General features: G+C 46.1%; 1 protein-coding gene across 1 annotated transcript in view; it reads left to right on the top strand.

Annotated features, from left to right (window-relative positions):
* PTH1R (parathyroid hormone 1 receptor) overlaps positions 1 to 12,093 on the top strand; it is a 93,176-nt gene extending 81,083 nt beyond the window's left edge. The window contains exons 9-13 of the mRNA XM_030943339.1: positions 544 to 610; positions 3,459 to 3,553; positions 6,168 to 6,309; positions 6,778 to 6,819; positions 8,660 to 12,093. Of these exons, the coding sequence (XP_030799199.1) occupies positions 544 to 610; positions 3,459 to 3,553; positions 6,168 to 6,309; positions 6,778 to 6,819; positions 8,660 to 9,022 (709 nt within the window). The 3' untranslated portion in view covers positions 9,023 to 12,093. The remainder of the gene's footprint in view (positions 1 to 543; positions 611 to 3,458; positions 3,554 to 6,167; positions 6,310 to 6,777; positions 6,820 to 8,659) is intronic.
* The last annotated feature ends 349 nt before the right edge of the window (positions 12,094 to 12,442 follow it).

Here is a 12,442-nt window from a genome sequence, read left to right as displayed (position 1 = left end):
AAGGATAAATGGGATATTGGGAAAAATTCTTCCCTGTGAGGGTGGGGAAGCTGTGGCTGCCTCATCCTTGGAAATGTCCAAGGCCAGGTTGGACAGGGCTGGAAGCAACCTCTCTCCCATGGTTTGGAATTAAATCGTTTTTAAGGTCCGTTCCAACCCAACCCATTCCAGGATTCTGCGATCCCACATCGGTTCAGCCTCTCCCGTGTTCATGAAACCTGGATTACTTTTAATGGAGGGATTTTTTTCTGGTGAGGAAGTGAAGAAGTGGAAAAGGATTTGTTCCTGCCCGGAAGGGATGAATCTGGATGGGTGTGGAAAGAGCTGGAAAGAGCTTCACCCTCTGGAGAGCAGAACCATCCCGCCCATGGGAATATCCTCATTTTTTAGTAGCATTACAGCAGGAAAAGGGATGTTCCCAAAGTCTCACTGAGTGCAGGCAGGGTTAGAGCAAGGTCCTTCCATCAGGCTTTGGAGGAACTCCTCCTCTGGAGTCGATTGCTCTTCCAGTGCTTTCCTGACAGGGTGTCCATCTCTCCTCAGGTGTTGGGACTTGAGTGCTGGCAATTTAAAGTGGATTATTCAGGTGCCCATCCTGGCAGCTATCGTGGTGAGTATGGGATGAGTGAGGGGCTGGGAGGCCTTTGGGTCCTTGGGAAGAGCTGATCCAGGATTTCCTACTCTGATCACCCTGTTGTCAAAAATCCTGCCCTATAATAGTCCCTACATGCCCCTCTTTGAGGGGTTCATGTTTGTCCTGCCTGGAATTTTGGCAGCTGACTATGGCAGAAGGGTTTGTGAGTGACTTCAAGGAGAGAAAAATCCCACATTTTTAGGGCTAAGACCCTAAAATCATCAATGAAACCAACATTCAAGGCAATATTTCCAACCCAGATGATCCTGGAAACTCTCAGGGATCATAACACATTCTTACCAGGCATCTCCAGTGGGAAGAGATGGAATCTGGGACCTGTAGCTGGACCAGAGCTTTTCCCAAGCACGTTTCAGGGTCATCCCTTTATTTCTGAGCTGGTAAAAGCTTGGGAAGCCTGAGGTGGGCAGGGAAATGAAACCATCCCAGCTTTGATTGGATCTTTAATCACTGAGGGTGGATTATTCCAACCCCCACCCAGGAGCCAGAGGGGAAAGGGAGGATCCAAGTGACATTTTCCCAACACAGGAGGAGCTCTCCAGAGCTGGAGAGGGCGTTATAAGATTTAATTATCTGCACCAGGTGAATTCAATTCCTAATTAATGAATTCATTAATTACCCTCTTCCCCCCTCTCTTTATTTGGGGTTCTCCATTGCTCAATCTCCTGGTGGAATCCATGTCAAAGAGCTCATGCACTCCCCGAAATCCCACCTCCCTCTCCACTCATCCACCAGTGGAGCCAATAGGAATCTCCCCACAGTCCAGAGGGTTTGGAATCAGGCTCTTCCTCCTGGCCTCCCAAATCAGGAGGCCTTGGAAGATGCTCAGTGTGGGTGAGAAGAGCACCAGACACACAAAGAGCAGGAAATTTTCCGAGGTGGATGCGCTCATCTGGTGCCATTAGGTGAGATTTTTGGGGTTTGGGGGAGGGCTGGATTTCATCCTTTCGGTGGAAATTCTCCACCTGGCTCCAGCAATTCCTTGGAAGAAACGCGTCACCGAGACCACATCTTTGGAAATGGAACAGCAGAGGCTGGAGAAGAAAGTTCAGATGGTTCAATTAAATTAATTCCAGCGACCTCGTCGCATTTCATTTGAAGGCCAATTAGCAGAGGAGAAAGAGCCCAATTGAGGCTCATCCTTGGAAAAATAAGGTTTCTCCAGGAGGCTCTGCCTGTGCCCTGGCAATTTGCAAATCCAGCTGTTTATTATGCAAAAATATTCCATGGGCTGTGTCTGTTTAATTTCCGTGGGTTCGTATTGTTCACTTGGCTGCTTCTGCCATTCCCACATTGCTGGACAAAGTCCTGCATTTTCTGGATGAGATTTTGGACGCTGAGGGGTTTAAAGTCTCTCCACTTTCTGCTAATTTGGATGTGATTCCTTTGTCTGGATTTCTTTTCAAATTTAGCACATTTGGGGAAATCAGAGGAGTTTCCCTCCTGGGTGTGATAATGTTTGACATAATGAATTTTGCCGACAACTGCAGAACAAAATCCCACTTTGGAGCCTTTAAAGCTAGAAAAGCACCTATGGAGACATAAATCCTGCTTGGTTTTTCCCTTTCAGATGGTCTCCAAGGAATTAAATGCCCCCAGGCTCTGTCCTTCCCTGCCCATCAGTCTGTCCGTTCCTCCTTTATAATTCCTGTGCCAGTCAGGGAATTTCAGCCAAATGGAACTCAGGGAATGGGGTTGCAGGGGTGTAAAATTCCCACAAACCTCATGAAAACAGGGAAATGGATGTGGGAGAGAATTTTCACTCATATCCCAGTGATAGAAATGGCACGGCCTTCCCTGCTTTTTTATGGACAGCAGTTCCAAACGAGCTCGCACCTACTCAAAGGAGGAGGAATCCAACCACAGGAGACAAAGCCATGGGAAACCAGGCCCTGCTGGCTCAGCAGCTCAGGGAATTCCTGGTTTTACCAGGGAGGATAACTGACCATGGTGGGATCTCTGTCATGGAAATGCTGGAACGCGGATCTGCTCTGGCTCCAGCTAAAATGGATCCAAGGAGGTCTCCTGGACAATCCAGCTTGAGGTTCACAACGGTTCCTCCCTAAAACTCCTAGCTGGTGTGTGATGTGGTAATTTGGTGTCTTGAAATGCTGGAGGCTCCAGAGGAATCCGTAGGCATTATCCAAAAACATGGATCTGCTCCCTGAGGTTACGGGATGGTCCTGCCTGATCCCTCTCCACGAGTTGGGTTCACGGATGTGTCTCCCTGAAAGGCAGGGATATTCCCTGACTCCCTGATGATATTCCCTGACGGTCCTTGTCTGCTCCATCCTAAACACTTCCCAGAGGAATCTTGGCAGTAGAAATACGGGAGAAATCCAACAGTTTCATTGTCCTTCTTCATTCTTGAGCTGTCATCTCCAGTTAGGTCCATTCTCTGTCTTCACCACGGTGCCTTGGGCTTGTTCCTCTTTCCTTTTGCACATGGAAATGTGGGAAGACATCCTACGAGTGCTCCTGGTATCCCAAGGGGATCTCAATCCCAGCTGGGCTGTAAAGACAAATAAAACTTCTTTTTCACCTTCTCTAGGTGCCTGCTGGGCTCAGATGGCTCAGATGTTTCCATGGGAGATGCCCACACCTTGTGAGCCATTCCATATTCTCCCTGAAGGTTAAAAACCTTGGGATCATTCCTGGAACACTCATCCCTTCCGCAGGAGGGGTTTCCTCCCCAATCCCAGCCCCTGCCTCACCCGGGGGAAACACCAACCGAACAACTCCACCATTTTCATCAATTTTTTAAACAGCTCTCATTTCTTTGTTGTTTGTTTTCTTTTCCCTGCAGGTAAATTTTATTCTCTTTATCAATATTATCAGAGTCCTCGCAACCAAGCTCCGAGAGACGAATGCAGGGAGGTGTGACTCGAGACAACAGTACAGGTGAGTGTCACCTGCCCTGTTCCCTTTCTGGGATGGGACAGAGTCCTTGTTCACCCCCTTGGCTGTGGGGAAAGCCCAGGGTGGCACTGGTGCCACCTAAAATAACTCAAAAACTTTGTTGTCTTCCAAGTGTGGTAATGCAGAATGGACCAGAGTGATTTAAAACTCTCCTCAACCTTTCAAATCCAGCCTGCTGGAGGTTAGGGAGGAATCCCAGCTCTTCAGCCAGTTTTTGAACCCAAAGTGCAAAAATGAAACATTGTTTGTGCTGTTGAAGGCCATAAAACTTGTATCAGTTTATTTGCTTATTTTTATTTCCCTCCTGGGCTTTGTTAAGCTTGGCCTATTGGTTAAACCTGCCCTTGAGCGGGTGTTTTCAGTGCCTTGGCTGAACCGAAAAAAAGATTCCAATTTAGTTTCGTTTTTTGTTTGGTTTGCCTTTGTTCTGCCAGCTCGTCTCCCTCGATAATTCGGGTTATTTGTAGCATGGTCAAAAATTGGACAGAAAATTCAGATTGCTGGGACGCCACGGCTGCTTGAGAGCTCCCAGGGCTTCTCAGGATCTCCTGGACTGCCCAACAGGACACTTGGGAAGGGGGGAGAGCGGAACGGTTTGGGATGTAAACCATGAGCTCATCGCTCCCACCTCCCTCTCCAAACACACATTCGAGGCAGGAGGGGGATTTGGCAGGAAAACACCTCCCGGTTCTCCTCGCTGCCCCGTCAGGGCTCTGATTTATCCATTTATTTACTTCTCCCCGGCCGAAGCTTTGCCATTAATTATGGTTTGGATGGGGCCTGCTCCTTTTAAAGTGTTAAATTCCCCGGGTGGTTTGCAGGACAGAGGCGGTGCCGGCCCTTTCTGGGAGCCATTCCTGCCCTTCCCCGTCCCTGCTGCACTCGGGCGCTTGCTGGAACTCTTGGCACGAGGTCTAATCCCTCAATTAATGGCACTTCCAGGCAAAGCTGATTCCCTCCGGAGCCAGCCCAGCCAGATTCTCAGGGTTGTGGTGCCTCCGTGGAGCCCCCAGCACCGATCCTGTGCTGAGGTGGAGCTGCTCCCTGGAAAAAGGAGCTTTTCCAAGGGATGCTGAAGCCCGAGGCACCTCCTAGGAGTGTTCACTCTGCTCTGTCCTCTTCCCTTGGATATCTGGAGTAATTCCACTCCGAACTCACCTCCCTCTGCTCCAGATCTGTTGAATTTGCAGGCAACCCCGACAAGGGAAGAGATGGGAATCTTGACTCCGTGTTTCAGAAGGCTGATTTTATTATTTTGTGATATTAAAAAAAAGATATATTGAACTATACTAAGAGAATAGAAGAAAGGATTTCATCAGAAGGCAGGAAAGGAAATTTTAAGGAAAGGAAAAGAAATTTCAAGGAAAGGAAATTCCAAGGAAAGGAAAGGAAATTTCAAGGAAAGGAAATTTCAAGGAAAGGAAAGGAAAGGAAATTTCAAGGAAAGGAAATTTCAAGGAAAGGAAAGGAAATTTCAAGGAAAGGAAATTTCAAGGAAATTTCAAGGAAAGGAAATTTCAAGGAAAGGAAATTTCAAAGAAATTTCAAGGAAATTTCAAAGGAAATTTCAAGGAAAGGAAATTTCAAGGAAATTTCAAGGAAATTTCAAGGAAATTTCAAGGAAAGGAAATTTCAAGGAAAGGAAATTTCAAGGAAAGGAAAGGAAAGGAAATTTCAAGGAAAGGAAAGGAAATTTCAAGGAAAGGAAAGGAAAGGAAAAGGAAAGGAAAGGAAAGGAAAGGAAAGGAAAGGAAAGGAAAGGAAAGGAAAGGAAAGGAAAAGAAGGGGGAAGGAAAGGAAAGGAAAGGAAAGGAAAGGAAAGGAAAGGAAAAGGAAAGGAAAGGAAAGGAAAGGAAAGGAAAGGAAAGGAAAGGAAAGGAAAGGAAAGGAAAGGAAAGGAAAGGAAAGGAAAGGAAAGGAAAGGAAAGGAAAGGAAAGGAAAGGAAAGGAAAGGAAAGGAAAGGAAAGGAAAGGAAAGGAAAGGAAAGGAAAGGAAAGGAAAAAGAAGGGGGAAGGAAAGGAGAGGAGAGCAGTGGCAGCCACTGTGGGTCATGTAGGACCACAGGAAGATGGAGAACCATTAGGGATAAGGGGATTTGGTGGATTTCAGTTGGAGCCTGAGGGCTGGAATTGCAGCACAAATTCCTTTCCTTCCTTTCCCCCTTCTCCCCATGATCCTGACCCAGGCCTGGCGTTCGTCTGAGGCTGGAAAAGCCACCTCAGTGTTGTCACCTCCAGCATCACACAGGACCATGCTGAGGGTTGGACTGGCCCACGCTGGAGCATGAGCCTACAGCTTGCAATTCCAGGTGCAATTCCACAGCACCTGTGTAGACATCCCATATCCAAGGGGACAAGGAGAAAACCGCGAGCAACTTGTGCTCAGTGACAAACCTGGCTGGGCTGGTGATGCTGGGGAGGTTTATCCTTGCACTAATTCCATTTTCCTCCTTTTCTTTTCCCTTTTCTTTCCCCTTTTCTTTCCCCTTTTCTTCCCCTTTCCCCCTTTCCTTTCCCATTTTTTCCTTTTCCCCCCTTTTTTTTTCCTTCTTTTCCTCCTTTCCCCCCCCTTTTTCCCCCTTTTTTTTCCCTGCAGGAAGCTGCTGAAATCTACCCTCGTCCTTATGCCTCTGTTTGGCGTTCACTATATTGTTTTCATGGCTATGCCATACACAGATGTGTCAGGGATTCTTTGGCAAGTTCAAATGCACTATGAAATGCTGTTCAACTCTTTCCAGGTACTGGAACTCTGGGGAAAAAATGGGAATTTCAGCGGGGAGAGGAGGGAAATGTGGGTGCAAGGCTGCTTTTGGAAGCAGGGCTGGGTTTACAGTACTCTAGAATTAATCCATGAGGGGATTTGAAAATATTTGAGCCTCAAATCTGTTTTCTGCTTGCAAAATGCAACGAGAAAATGGGAAATTTGTCCAGCAAAAAATGTTCTTCCCAATTCTTCCCAATGCACCCCAAGATCCCATTGGCCTCTTGTCCCCCAGGACACTCTGCTGGCTCCTGGTCCACCAGGAGCTCCATCCACAGGGAATTTTCTCTGTTTCCCTCTCCTGCCCCACTGAGCAATCCCACATTTCTCACACACAGAAGGTTTTGAGTTTCCCCAGCCTCAGAGAAGCCTGGGGGTGCTGGGCAGAAAAGAGACCCAAATTTCTCTAAATTCCCATTAATTTGCTGTTTCTTCCTCCTTCCAGGGATTTTTTGTTGCCATCATATACTGTTTTTGCAATGGAGAGGTGAGTCACGAACATCTTCATTCCCTCCCTTCCTGGGTTAATTCCACACCCAGGTGGATGCACACCAGCACATCCTCATTTTTCTACAACAAACATCTTTATTTTGCAGTCCAAGGTCTCTCAGTCCACATAAAAAATTCAAATCTCCATTTTTTTTTTTTCTGGTGGAAAACCCCCAGGTCAGCATGGCACCGATAAATGAGCTACTGGAAGCAGCTAATGGAGAAAAAAAATGTGGAATTTTTCATTTCCTAGCACAAGTGCTGCTTAGTGGAATTCCAGGTGCAATTTCATTTCAAATTAGGAAGAAAAACAGATTTATAGAGTCACTGATTAACTAAAAAAAAAAAACCTGGATTTTTCTGGGCTCTTTTGACTTTTTTATCTATTTCCAGAATAATATACTTTATTTTCCTCATTTCCATTAATTCCCTCTATTGCTGCTAATTAAGAAAGTGGATGGTCAGTGGCTGCACCCCAGGGAAGAACTTCCATGGATTGGGATAAAATGAAATTTATGGATTTTAAAGAGAATTTATGACCTAAATTTATGTATTTTAAGGGGCATTTATAACCTAAATTTTTGGATTTTAAAGAGAAATAAAACTAAAAAAATCACTGGTTTTTTTCTGCAACTAAAACAAAGATAAAATCTAAGGGGAATTGATCTCATCCTAAATTTAGCAACGTACTTTAGGCCCAGTCTAAAATTCTTATTCCAGGGAAATTTCTCGGTATTCAGGTGCCTCTCAAGGCGGTTTTCCCACTGACATTTGATTTTTATGGGACATTGAGACAATTCCCTCCTGGATGTGCTGCTTTCCATCCCTCAACCCTTGGGCAGAGCTATCCCGCCTTTCTGGCCACATGTTTTCAGCCATTCCAACTTCCCAGTGTCCAATATTTCATTTGGATAGGGCAGATTTAACGTGAATTTATTATTTATTTAATGTGAATTTGTTATTTATTTAATGTGCATTTATTCCAATTTCGTGGAATCACAGAATCTCCTGATTTGGAAGGGGCCCATAAAGACCATAAAATTCCAAGTCCCCACAGACTTTCCCACCTATTCCATCCATGGACACCACATTTTTCTGGCATTTTTCTTCTCCCAGTCATGGGGTTTTTTCCCCTCTCTCTTTTTTTTTAATGTGAATTTATTATTTATTTAATGTGAATTTATTATTTATTTAATGTGCATTTATTCCAATTTCATGGAATCACAGAATCTCCTGGTTTGGAAGGGATCCAAAAAGAGCACAAAATTCCAAGTCCCCACAGAGTTTCCCACCCATTCCATCTATGGACACCACATTTTTCTGGCATTTTTCTTCTCCCAGTCATGGGTTTTTTTCCCCTCTCTTTTTTTTTTTTTTTTTATGTGAATTTATTATTTATTTAATGTGAATTTGTTATTTATTTAATGTGCATTTATTCCAATTTCGTGGAATCACTGAATCTCTTGATTTGGAAGGGGCCCATAACGACCATGAAATTCCAAGTCCCCACAGGGTTTCCCACCCATTCTATTTATGGACATCACATTTTTCTGGCATTTTTCTTCCCCCAGTCATGGGTTTTTTTCTTTTCCCCCTCCTTTTTTTTTTTATGTGAATTTATTATTTATTTAATGTGAATTTATTATTTATTTAATGTGCATTTATTCCAATTTCGTGGAATCACAGAATCTCCTGATTTGGAAGGGGCCCATAAAGACCATGAAATTCCAAGTCCCCACAGACTTTCCCATCTATTCCATCTATGGACACCACATTTTTCTGGCATCTTTCTTCTCCCACTCATGGGTTTTGGTTTTTCCTCCTTTTTCTCCCCTCAGGTCCAAGCAGAAATAAAGAAGTCATGGAGCAGGTGGACTTTAGCACTTGACTTTAAAAGGAAAGCCCGGAGTGGGAGCACAACCTACAGTTATGGACCAATGGTTTCCCACACCAGCATCACAAATGTAGCCACCAGAGGGGCGCTTGCCCTCCACCTCAACACGAGACTTATTCCAGGGACCCTCAACGGCCACAGGAATTTGCCAGGCTATGTGAAAAATGGCTCCATTTCAGAGAATTCCATGCCTTCCTCCGGCCCGGAGCAGTACAACAAAGACGAGGAATACCTGAACGGCTCCGGGCTCTACGATGGAGACAGACCCACGGTCCTGGTGGAGGAGGAGAGAGAGACAGTGATGTAAAGACAGGAGGAGGAATGGAAAAATTCAGCCAAAGGATGAAAAAAAAATGGTTCCTGGAGAGGATTTAGTGGGAAAAGACCATCAGGCCATGCAGCGGATTCCGAGGGTTTCTATGCAGCGCCTCTGTTCTGTGGAATGAGAGATTAAGTTATTTGGGGAAACAAAAAAAAAAAAACAACCAAAAGTGAGCCACCAGCGTGGCCAGTGGGTGATGCCATCCGTGAATTCCGTGTTCCACGTTCTCCTGGTGATAACACTCTCCAGACCTGCTGGACACCCGGAGATCCCGGGAGCTCACCAGGGAGGCCTGCAAAGCCCTGCGTGGTCCTTGGATCCCTCGGAGAGCGTGGGCGGCCGAGGAGGACGGGAGCGTCCCCCAGGAAAGCAGGAGGCGCGGGGAGGGTGCAGGGCCATTGTCCTGGCAGGGGACAAGCCACCCTCGGGGGCAGTGGCTTGGGGTTGGTTTGTTCTCTGCCTGTGGATCTGCCTGGTGACACACACAGGGCTGGGAAAGGCCCCGCCATCCGTCGGTCAAGGGTCATGTTGGGTACCACCATCCCACGTTCCTTTTCCCTTGGGAGTTCTGACTTCTTGGCAAAATGCTCCTCTGGGGCGGGGAGGGTTAACAGCTCATGGAGGCAGTGAGGGATTGTCCTCTCCTTTCCCCAAGTCCTGGGGGCAAGGCAGGAACCGGTACAATTTTAGTGTTGGATGTGGGAACCAGTACTATTTTAGGGTTGGATGTGGTTATCGGAATGTGCGGCATTCCTGCTCTTCCAGAGGGGCAGGGGAGAGGGAACCACCAAGGGCACGGAATTTGCACGTCCCAGAGGGGTGATTGTGGCTAAAATCAGCTCCCAGGGTGGGTAACTCAGCCCTGCCTTTTTGTGGGAGCTCCTGGAAAGCGGCTTCCATCCCTTCTTAAAACTCGGGGTTGTTCCTCGCTCTGCCCTCTGAATGTCCTGTTCCACAGGCTCGTGGAATTCCAGAATGGTTTGGGTTGGATGGGACCTTAAAGGTCACCTTGTTCCACCCCCTGCCATGGCAGGGACACCTCCCACTATCCCAGGTTGCTCCAATTCCTTTCCAAGCCCTCCCAACACTTCCAGGGATGGAGTATCCACAGTTTCTCTGGACAATTAATCCAAACCCTAATGAGGAGAAAGACTCCACCAGCTGCCCTTCTGAGGGCTAATTATGATTAATTTTCCAGATTCTGAAGGAAGTCAGGAAGAGCAGGTGTGATCCTGACCTGGTGTCCCAAACCTTTATCAGCCTCTCAGAGTAGGACCTGACCAAAACCCGGTGGAATCCAGGGTGAAGTCTCCTCCCTCTGACATGTCCAAGGTTTGGATTCAGACCTGGAGGGGATGTGGTGGCTGTGAGGTTCTGACAGGAGCTGGAGCTCCTCTCCATCTTCACAGAATCCCAGAATTCCTGAGGTTGGAGAAGCCCGCCAAGGTCATCAAGTCCGAGCTGTGCCCAATCCCCACCAGAGCTCTGAGTGCCACATCCAGGAATTCCTTGGGCACCTCCAGGGATGAGGGCTCCAGACCTCCCTGGGCAGCTCCTTCCAAGGCCTGAGCACCCTTTCCATGGGGAAATTCCTGCTGGTGTCCACCCTGAGCCTGCCCTGGCCCAGCCTGAGGCCGTTTCCTCTTGTCCTGAACAGAAATCTTTGACAGCCAATATTTTTTTGTGATGTTCTTCTCTTGTTTTGCCTCATCAAAAGAAATCAGACCTCATCATAACAATTTCCTACCAAATAAGAATTATCAGAATGTCAACTTTTCAAAAATTAATCCAATTTTCCTGCTCTCTTCTTCTACCCCTCCTGATTTTCTGGCTCTAAGACATTTCTAAATTATCATTTCACTGCTGGAACAAAGCAAAAATACCAAAAAACCCCAAGCAGTGACTCACTCTTTGCTTGTGTTTGTTACTCAAAGATTGAGAACATTTGACAATCCCTCAGAAATTCAAGGAATCAGCAAAAGCCATAAATTTATTTATAAACAAACATAACCTCTCTCCTAAAATGCAGCTCTCACTGAAATGAATTCAACGCTGGATTATTTAGGATTAACATAAATCAAACCTCTTTTTAAATGTAGATGAAAATTATAGGCCCTAGTATTGTGCAGGGGGAAGAAATATTTTTTTAAATGCTCCGAATTGCAAATCATAGATAGATTTTTCTTTCCTGGATGTTTCTGTGAGTGAGCAGCATCCATGTAAAAACTGGGATAATGCTGACACCAAAACAGAGGGAAAAGTGCCACTAAGGCCCAGCAGGACCTGTTTGTCACAGTGTGCTCCCATCATCCCTGGGCTGATCCCAAACTCTTGATTGAGTGTATGGATCAGGATTATCTGGAGATCCAGGGCCATCCCTCCTGGATTTTGGTGAGGAAGAACCAGAGCTGGGATGTCTGGAAAGAGAGAAGAAGCCCCAGTTTCGGGTTGGGATTTGCCCTGGAATGACAAATGGAATGATCCTGTTGAAGCTTAGCCAGAGCCTTTGGATCCAAAGCAGGCTCCTCTTCCCTTCCTCCATCTCCAGGAGTTCAGGACATTTCCCAAGGAGTTTGTCCCATCCAAAGGTCTGAGTCCCCCTGGGATGACAGTTCCTCCCCTGTGGGGTTTTCCTGTGGAAACACAGCCCCAAAGGCCGTGGGAAACAGAAAGCCTGGAGGGGAGGATTAATTTGCTCCGAATTCACCCACTGCCCTCCACAAACCCTGCAGGAGTGACAGGGCTTGTGCCCATCCCAGTGCAGATCCAGCAGGGGATTGTGGAGCAGAGGGAGTAGATTGGAGCTGGGGTGTTACTCTATAGTTGGGGTTCCCCGTGGCAGGAAGGAATGATGGATCTGACTCCATGTTCTCAGAAAGCTAATTTATTATTTTATTATCTATATTATATTAAAGAATATTAAACTAAACTAGACTAAAGGATAGAGAAAAGATAGAATGCTAAAAAGATAATAATGAAAACTCGTGACTCTTTCCAGAGTCCCGACACAGCTTGGCCCTGATTGACCAATGAGTCAAAACAATTTACAGCAGAAACCAATGAAACAATCACCTGTTAGATAAACAATCTCCAAACCACATTCCAAAGCAGCAAAACGCAGGAGAAGCAAATCAGATAATTATTGTTTTCCTTTTTCTCTGAGGCTTCTCAACTTCCCAGGAGAAGAAATCCTGGGCAAAGGGATTTTTCCAGAATATATGAATGTGACAAGGTGTAGCAAACGTGGCAGGGAATTGTTGTAATGGAATCATTGTCATGGAATTGTTGTAATGGAATCATTGTCATGGAATCGTTGTCATTGAATCATTGTCATGGAATCATCCCAGAATGGGTTGGGTTGGAAAGGACCTTAAAGCCCATCTCATTCCATAGGTGGGAACACCT

Source organism: Camarhynchus parvulus, chromosome 2 (assembly GCF_901933205.1).
Source record: "Camarhynchus parvulus chromosome 2, STF_HiC, whole genome shotgun sequence".
Classification (NCBI taxonomy): domain Eukaryota; kingdom Metazoa; phylum Chordata; class Aves; order Passeriformes; family Thraupidae; genus Camarhynchus; species Camarhynchus parvulus.
The sequence above is the reverse complement of the archived record's forward strand: the minus strand, read 5'-3'. Positions and strand labels throughout refer to the sequence as shown.